This window comes from Phalaenopsis equestris, unplaced genomic scaffold, assembly GCF_001263595.1.
Source record: "Phalaenopsis equestris unplaced genomic scaffold, ASM126359v1 Scaffold214822, whole genome shotgun sequence".
Taxonomy (NCBI): domain Eukaryota; kingdom Viridiplantae; phylum Streptophyta; class Magnoliopsida; order Asparagales; family Orchidaceae; genus Phalaenopsis; species Phalaenopsis equestris.
The window spans coordinates 25,076-34,962 of NW_018233575.1; the positions used below are offsets into that span (position 1 = coordinate 25,076).

Here is a 9,887-nt window from a genome sequence, read left to right on the forward strand (position 1 = left end):
TCAAGCCATAGAGATTTCATACATATTGTTCAGGAGAATTGGAAGGATTGTGATTACAAAAACCCCCTAATCAAGTTGTGGAATCTACAGAAAAAGACTGCTAAAGCTCTTAATAATTGGAATTGGAGCACATTTGGGAATATTCTGACTGGAGTGGAATAGGCTAAGAAAGAGCTCCAACTTCTAGAGGAAGGACACGACAAGGGTCACGTGGGAGATTCTTTCATTCTGGAAGCCAATGAAAAGTTATTGAATGTTGTTGAATGGCAAGAACAATTCCTGAAACAAAAGGCAGCAAAGAACAAGTTCATGGATGGTGACAGAAACACTAAATTTTATCATGCCTGCATCAAGTATCAAAGAAAATGCAACACCATTCACTCTATCAAAGACAACCAAGGAAATTGGATTAGAGATGCTCAAGGGATTGCTGACAGTGTTGTGGCCTACTGTAAAGATCTAATGCATTTTGAATTAACTGAAAGACAGCATGTGGAATCAGAATTGTTCTAAGATGAGAAGGATATTGAAGCTAGCTGAAACCCCTGGAGAGGAAGAAATAAAAAGAGCTCTCTTCTCTATTGATAGTGCCAAATCAGCAGGTCCTGATGGTTTCATTGTTGATTTCTATAAGAAGGCTTGGGAGGTCATCAAAGTACAGCTTGTTTACAGCTTGTTGAAGCTATACAAGGGACAACCTTTACTAGACTATTTCAATACTGCTACCATTATATTTGTGCCTAAATCATCAGAAAAAGAGTATTGGAGTAGCTACAGAACTATTAGTCTTACTAACATTGTTAGTAAGATCATTAGCAAAATTCTGGTTTTTAGAATCCAACCCATTCTTCAACATCTCATTAGCCTCAAACAAGCAGCCTTTGTGAAAGGGAGAAACATAGGGGACAACATTATGATAGACCAAGATCTTCTATTAAGAGCTTCTAGAGCTTCTGTTGGATCTAGATAAACCCTGCAGAAGGGGCAACAAAATATTTAAATTAGATCTGAAGAAGGCTTATGATATGATCAATTGGAACTTCATCATGGAGATTATGAAGGCTAGGGGTTTTACAAAAGACTCCTGTAAAATCATCCAAAGATGGCTTGAAGGAAATGTTAACACTGTTTTAATCAATGGGATCATCCTAACCAGGTGAGGGCCAAACTGGGAGACTCTAAGACCTGGAAACAGATGTTGAAACAAGCTAAAAATCCCTACACTTGGGAGTTGGGTCAAGGTAACATCAACTTTTGGCAGGACAAATGGTGCCCAGAGAACACTATTGAACCTTTGGATGTGAATTTGGATAGGAACCTAATGGTGAAGGATTGTTGGGAGGGGCAGAAGTGGTCTCAGGAAGTACTCCAAAAGGTTGTCACAGAAAACTCCATGAGGCAGATATCTAAAATCCAATTTGACAGAAATAATAAGGATAGGATGATTATAAAAGTTAGCTCAACCCAAAGTGTGACCCAAGCCATTTACAATCAGCTGTTCATCTGGGAGGAAACCTCTTGGGGTGAAAATCTGTGGAACAAATTCCTATCTCCCTCTATGGCTTTCTTCTCTTGGAGAGTGCTGAATAACTTAATCCCTATTGATGATATTCTCAAGTTAAAGAGCTTGAAGGGGCCTTCAAAATGCTATCTCTGCCAGAACAGTGAAGAGACAGCTACTCATCTTTTTTTTCAGTGTGACTTCTCCAAGAAGGTTTGGGGATCCCTGACAATTAATTTCCACATCAACACTATCAACTTAGGATGGGAACAACTTAAGAAGTGTTGGTCAGACTGGGAAAAAGTTAAACTATGTACAATCCCTAGCCTGATTCATTTGGAATGCAAGGAACAAAAACAAGCATGAAGAGCATAAGGTGAATACCACAACGGTGGAGACAAATTGTCTTGCTTATATCAAAAAGCTAATCATTTGGAAGGGGTTTCCAAACATCCTTAAGATGAGCCAAAGCATGGAATAGATCTGCAGTAAAGTCATAAAAATCTACTGGAAAAAACCCAGTTATCCCCACCTTAAAGTTAACACAGATGGAAGCTTTACAGCCCACACAGCAGAGATTGGAGGGGTATTCAGATTCAGAGATTACAAAGGCAGATGCATAATGTTCTTCAATGCTCCAATTGATGTTGAAGATGCCTTGGAAGCTGAGATAGCTGCTCTTTACTGGGCCATCAAAATGGCAATTATAAATAGATGGACACAAATTCAAGCTGAGGTTGATTCCTCTATGCTGATTGAGTATATGACAGGTATTGTTGTACCTCCATGGCATATCCAACAGTGGATTATTAAGATAAAACATCTCACCAAGGAGATACAAATCAATTACTGTTTTACCTATAGGGAGGGAAACAAACCAGCTAACTACCTAGCTATTGAAGGTGTTGAATCCCAAAGAGTAGCTGTTGCTACTAATCCTACACAGATATTGGCTGGCATGTTAAAGGGTGACAAATTACAAATACCTTACCTCAGAGTTGCTAGGAGCTAGATGCTTTATTTACTTTCTTTTTTTAGACATGCCTTGTATTTTCTTAATTACCTCACATTTTGATGTAGCCTTTACTCTCTCTTCTCCCTGCTGTAACACTCTCTGGATGTATTGATCATATTTAAGTAATTAACACGGAGGGAGACAAAAGAGGCTCCCTTTTGCATATATATATATATATATATATATATATATATATTTCGATAATATTATGACATTCGTTTCTCTTAATTATATAATCTTAATCCTTTTGCAATTTGAAAAAAATAGGGTATTTTATTATAATATATTTTTTTAATTCTTTTAATATAATATTACATTATTTATCTTAATGTAATACTATAAAAATAATATTTATATTAAACATGAGGGACATCAACGCTTTATAAAACATAGGTTAATTCATTATATATAAATATTATTTTTAATTAAAATGTACATAATTTCTTCTCGTTCACATTTCTTCTCATCCAGGCTCCTATTACGCATTTGATAATCCATTTAGGAGCAGTAAATATTTTATATAGTAGTAGAACACTTACATAAAAAAAACAAAAACAATTAAAATTTTTAAATATATTTTATTTAAAAGGCAAAAGTTTTATTATATCTATAACCATACAACTTCCCACCATAAGAATTTTTTGAAAAATAATTAAGAAAAAAATATTGTACAAAATTATGATAGCAATGAAAAAAGGAAGGAAAAAATTACCCCAAACTAACAGCTTTCGTTTTGGATTAAAAATTCATAGATTCCAAGAATATTAACGCTTAGAAATGGAGAAAAAATACCTAAAAATGTCGAATCCTTCAAGAGCAACAATGAATGTTAAGAAAAAATGCACGTTTTATTCATTTCATGTGAATATACAAATGAAGACAACTTATAAAACTTATTTGGTTCCTTTGCCTTTAACGAGAAACAAGAATATGCTGATGTCATTAACGATTTGAAAACATCCCTTCGGTTAATGATGAAAAAGCAAAGTCATTTCCTTGTTGGCCGTTGGAGGAGGAATTGGCGGTTGCTGCTGAAGACCTGCGAGACATTTTCTGTAGTCCTTTAGAAATAGAAAAATCTCAAAATACATGGAAAAAAAAATAGCCATATACTCATCTGATTATGGTGCAACGCACAAAGTTCTTAATTGCAACCATGCATGCATTGATGTAAAACATTAATTAATTAATTTAGTGATTGCGACTTCAACAGTGTATGCATGTTCCTCAAGCATATCAAAAGAGTCGAAAGAAACTCCTTGTCTAAATTTTTTTAATCATGAAGTTGCTTAAGGCTTGTTTAGATTGGAGGAAAGTGGATTGAAGTGAAATACAAAAAGTTAGTTTACTGTCAGTCAACAGCTACTAATTTGAGATTTTTATAAAAATCTATTTTCATTTCCTTTCACTTAAATGCCCATAATCCAAAAAGAGCATCCAAATAGAGCCTAAACCATCAAAATATATACATAATGTTTGTAAGCTGAAAAGAGAACACAAGGATTAATGATGTAGAAAAGAACGCATGTATTTCATTTAAAAACAACATAAAAATAGCCATATACGGCGCTATAATATATTTTAAATTCAATTTATTGTGAATAAATCAAGTCAAGATCTAATAACAAGCCAAAAGGTGAATACAAAGGAAATTTGGACGTATTCAAATATGCAATGGAATAGAAAGGATAAAAAGAAGGGGAAAAAACGGCATGCAAGCTTCAATGATCACAAGGATGAAATAAAATAGAATATGAGACTGGTTTAACAAAAAATTTGTATTATAAGTATAATATTTTATCCATTTCTTTCATTATGATCACAACAACCAATTTATAATCTAAACTACTATTTGGAGTGAATTCTTCTAATATCATAATCCCAATAGAGAGAAAACAAACAATGAAACGAAATGGAAGACTCATCTAATGCCATAAAGTGCGAAGAGTTTACAGTGATGTGGAGGATCCATAGTTCTCCAATGATTGTACTGGCATAATTTTATACCGCTGATTTACAAAGACGAAAACAATGTATCAATATACAATTTTCATATATTAATGATCAAAAAATTATCATTGAAACTCAACAAAGCATCCATCACCTGACTGGATTTATTAGTATCATGTTCTCCATCAGCTTGCAACATAACTGGAATTTGGTAAATTGGAGTGAGCCTATTTGCTGCTGAAGTAACAGTATTGGATGTGCCTGCAATAGCGGTGCCTGGTTGGTGAGTCATGACAGGAATGGTTGGAGTACTGCCAGAATTTGCAGCAGCCATGAGAAAACTTCGCTGCTGAGAATGATATTCAAGCTGCTGCTGATGAATGGCAAATGGGGAAACCATCTTGGACTGCACCAAAACATTAGAATAATATAATCATCTAACAGTACATAAATAAGAAACGATTTAAATGATATTGGTAAACTTGTACGATGTTCCAGGATAGATGATGATCATTATTGCAATTAATTGCTTAATCAGTGGTTTGGATGGAATAACCTTATCAAATAGGCTCATTATGTCATCCTTTAAACTATCCTTGGACTTCTGCTGGCCTGAAATTTCAGTCACTGATGATGCATCCTTAAATAGGTCTTCGAGGTCCAGCACAGGTTGATTTGTCTCCGGAACTCTTTTGGTAGCATCATCTTCACTGACAGCAGCATTTGCTTCAGCAGCTACCTCCTTGCGAGCATCTTTATTTGCTTTAGCATTTGCTTCTACAGCTGTAATTAAGGTTATTTTAATGGTAAGACTACCGTTCTAGAGAAGTGATACAGATATGCATCAAAAGTTGTTCTAATGCCAAGTCAAGAGTTCTTAGATAAGATGAGCGATTTGATTGAGAATGGTGTACAATCATACCGTTTTATTTCCACTAACACAAAATAGACAATTCATAGGTAGCAAGATAAACCTTGGGAAGTCATTATGGATAAAATAAGAATACTGTTTTGAATCATCATTATTGAATTATTGCCAGAAATTGCTTACAATGCAAAATTATTTGCACTTCACCAACATTGCATGCTTTATAATGAGAAAGAAATGAAAAGAAATTATTGAGTTACACCACTCAAGATTGTTGGCAGTTTTTGCAAAGCTAGCAGTCCATTGTTTACAAATTTGCATTTTGCAGGTCTCTTCAGCGGCAAAAAATTCATAGATTTTAAGAGAAATAAAATTATGATCTTCATTAATTCCAATATAATTAGTAGTATCTGTATTTAGAGGTTACATGGAATCATGTTGTATAAATTGAACAAAACTCCCAATCAAATACGCACAAAAGTCCAGGTATTAAAGTCCTAGAAACAAAGAAACTATGAACATATTTTTATGTTTTTTGTTCCAGATGTTGGATCCAAATCTATCAGTGACAATACTCGATTATTTCATTGATATGAACGGGGATATAAATAACCCTTACAAGAATCTTATAATAGAAAAAATAATAAAAATGAAATGATATGAAAGGAAAGATATATCACCTAATATCTCCAATAATCAATTCATATTATTAGGAGATATAGGAAATAACATAAAATAGGAAAACAAAAAGTTCCTAATCCGAGGAAAAAAATATAAAGTAGGAAAGAAAATATCTCCTTAATCTAAGGAAATAATTTAAGCATCATAACTTCTTACAGGAATAAATTATTTCTTATTATAACTCCTAACCTTAAGAGCTTGAGTTTTTTGAACTATACGAGTGTCGTGTGTGTTGGGCTCCTTCGAATTGACAACTATCTTTATGCTTGAGCCTTCTAAATTAGACGAGCGACTTCACGTGCAGTATATCTTGATTTCTAACTAGTTTTTTGGTCTCCCCATCATTATCACAAAATGCATATTTGGGTATATCTTGTAAAATGACTTTTAAAATATATAGGAGAATTGGGTGAGACATGTATTTTATCATTATTTTCAATATTAAGAAAAAAAATGTTAAGTTTGATTATCCTTTTTGATTCTCATTTAGGAATAATTCTTTCATTCACTATTTTAATAATGATGTTGGGGTTAACACAACCGCAAATTTTTTTAGGTCAGGTCCATTTTGAGTTATCGCTTCTAGTCATATTTCAACACCCTTACTAAGTGGTGAATTATGGAGTGCATTCTATTAGTATGAAACTTTCTATTAGTTAAGGTCGATTTACATGTCTCCTTATACAAACATACAGCTTAAACTCATAAAGTCCTCCTGAACAATAAAACTCATGACTATCGATAATGATCTTGAGGTCAAGTTAGGTTTACAATCTTCTCTAACTATATAAAGAAAAAGTAATTGACAATCTGAGATTGCAATATCAGGGACCTTGATTGGATTTGTTATTTCTCCCACCATCATCTGCTATAAGCTAAAGAATGTAAATTTTTCCAATTAAAAAAAAAAAAAATTGCTTACTACTACATGCTAAGCATTTATGCCTATCAACTAGTCTTAGTTAAAACTCTCTCCCGTAATAAGGAAGGATTATTAACTATAGAGGATTGCTTCTACGGGAAATCTAAACCAAATCACAAAGTCCTCATAAAAAAATGGCAAAATCTCTTAGAAGTCTCTTACTTGTAATCCAATCCTTTTTCTAAAAATTTAACCTAGAACCTTAATCTTCAGATTTGCGAATCTTCAGGGACGACACGTCAAAATTAGATAGTTGTACTTATAGCACACTTAAATTGTCCCCACCAGGTAAAAATTAGAAAGAAATTTATTTGATCAATCTATTAAATCGCATCTCAGGCTCATTTATATATAGACACCTCATCCCCCTAGTTCCGTAAATACATGGCTGGCAAAAGAAAGGCCTAATCCAAGTTTAAGTTTGACCCAAAAATAAGCATCAACTTCAATCGAATCTTAAGAATCCCATAGCCGTTTATCCAAAACATCGTTTAGCAAGCTATCATCCAAAGCCTCATAAGCCTTATCCAAAACATTAAAAAGCACACTACAGTCTAAATCACATAAACCACTTTCCAGATGACATGCATGTTCACTACAGGATCAAGAAACACGCATTGGCATCACAATACTCATAAGAAAGATGCCAACCTGTATAAGTAACAAAAGCTACAGTTCCACATCATCAATTTCCTCTATTGATATTAGGAGATTATGCGTTTGAATCAGCAAGACATAATAGGCAACTACATGATGTGCACAAAGTGAACAATTTTTTCGCCTTCTACTAAAGAATACCTTGTGCGTGTCCCACATGCCAATTTTTTTGAGGTATCTCAAGAAAAAACCACCAAAAGATACACTACAACATAAAATTAAGGTTGCATCCATTAATTTCTCCAACACAGTTGGGTAAAGCTCTCGAGCCCTAGGTAAATGCATTTAGAAAAAATATAAATGAGCTGCAGGTAATTATTATTAACCAACATCTTTAGTTTCAAACCAAAGCACATCATCTGCCACATTCAATGTGAAGTGCAATATCCATGCAACAACTTATAATATGATAAAAGATGTCACATATAGAGGATCTATGGAGGGCATTCAGAATTATGCAGATAGGTTTAGGCTGATACATGCCAATAGGGGCAATATATTTGACCAATTTAGACAGCCGCATCTTTCAAAGAAAAGAAGATCATGGAGAGTGAGAAAGAAGTATAACTCACACTGGAAATCTGCCCATCCATCGTCTTCAAAAGCAGATGATTCATGTCCACTATCGGTTTGTTTCTCCGCAGAAAGCATATCAAAATGATCAGTAACTAGTTCAGGTTTTGCAGGTGGAGTGGAAAATTTGGCAAATGTTGTTGCAGCATTTTGGGCCTCATCCCAGTCTAAGATTGGCTTTCTTTTCATTTTTGTTTCAGAAACCTGTTTTAGAAAAGCATTGTCAAGTTATAATCATGCTGATGACATGCATTTCTATTCCAGTTAGCAATTGAAGATCATGAAAAAAGAGCTTAAAATTGGCTGAATTAAAGTTCTTATTTGTCCAATTTATGAAAATCGAACAATAGAACTACGTTACAGTATGGGAGAGATTTGCATTGTTCAACATGGGGAAAATTTTGCCACTTCAAATCATTAGCTGGGCAAATGATGTGTGGAATATTTCACCCTTGTTTCAAAATTTCATCATAAACGAGTGAGAAAGCTTTTAAGAAAAGAAAATTTAATTATCATATTTTCTATCCTTAGTGATCTTAATATCGTGGATGATTATAAAACGTTTCATTTTTATCGTCGCATTAGTAAAAAAGAAGTTGATGAGGCTTTAAAGAAAACCAAGGGTGGAAAGTCTGTAGGACCTGATATCATCCCAATTGAAGTGTGGAATTATTTGGGAGATTTGGGAGTTTCTTGGCTTACTAAACTCTTTAATATTATTTTAAAGACTAAAAAGATGCCTGAGGAGTGGAGGAAGAGTATTTTGGTCCCCATTTTTAAGAATAAAGGGGATGCACAAGAGTGTGCAAATTATAGAGGAATTAAGTTGATGTGTCATACTTTAAAATTATGGAAGAGGGTAATTGAACATAGGTTAAGACGCATCACAAAAATTTCTCATAATCAATTTGGATTTATACCGGGCAGGTCTACTGTGGTGGAAGCTATACATTTATTAGGTTTGATGGAGAAGTTCAGAGATAATAAGGAGAATCTACATTTGATTTTTATTGATTTAGAAAAAGCTTACGAAAATGTTCCAAGAGATATCCTTTGGAGAGTTCTCGAGAAGAAATGTGTTGATATGACTTATATTCAAGTCATTAAAGATATGTATACTAGAGCTGTTACTTGTGTTCAAACTGAAGGAGGATTGACAAAATATTTTCCTATTTCTGTTGGATTTCATCAGGGATCGGCTTTAAGCCCATATCTTTTTGCTCTAGTTATGGATGGTCATTCTAGACATCTGAAGGAGGATGTTCCTTGGCTGATGATATTCTTCTCGTGGATAAAACGAGAGAAAAAGCCCAGGAAAAACTTGAATTATGGAGGTCTACATTGGAGTCTAAAGGCCTTCGTTTAAGTAGAACTAAAACTGAATACATGGAATGTAATTTTAGTAGTAATAGCTCTAGTGACAGAAGTGTGACTTTGGGTGATCAAATTATTAAAAGGTGTGAACGATTTAGATTCTTGGGTCCGTTGTTCAAAGCGATGGTGATATAGATGGGGATGTTAATAGTAGAATTCAAGTTGGTTGGTTGAAGTGGAGGAATGCTTCGGGCCTTTTGTGTGATAGAAAAGTACCGCTTTGACTGAAAGGAAAATTTTATAAGACGGTGGCAAGACTTGCAATGCTCTATGGCGCTGAATGTTGGCCTTTAAAAGAGAAGCATAATAATAAGTTAAGTGTTGCTGAGATGAGAATGATTAGGTG

General features: G+C 34.1%; 1 protein-coding gene across 2 annotated transcripts in view; it reads right to left on the reverse strand.

Moving 5' to 3' along the window:
- Window positions 1-3,345: 3,345 nt before the first annotated feature.
- The window catches only part of LOC110037083 (probable ADP-ribosylation factor GTPase-activating protein AGD5), a 60,758-nt gene continuing 54,216 nt past the window's right edge, over window positions 3,346-9,887 (reverse strand). The window contains exons 7-11 of one of the 2 annotated variants that reach the window (XM_020741661.1): window positions 8,167-8,371; window positions 5,023-5,249; window positions 4,621-4,872; window positions 4,470-4,522; window positions 3,346-3,555 (exon numbers count right to left, since the gene is read on the reverse strand). In XM_020741661.1, the coding sequence (XP_020597320.1) occupies window positions 3,459-3,555; window positions 4,470-4,522; window positions 4,621-4,872; window positions 5,023-5,249; window positions 8,167-8,371 (834 nt within the window). In that variant the 3' untranslated portion in view covers window positions 3,346-3,458. Of the gene's footprint in view, window positions 3,556-4,469; window positions 4,526-4,620; window positions 4,873-5,022; window positions 5,250-8,166; window positions 8,372-9,887 lie in introns of both variants that reach the window. The other variant, XM_020741660.1, reaches the window with a different exon arrangement.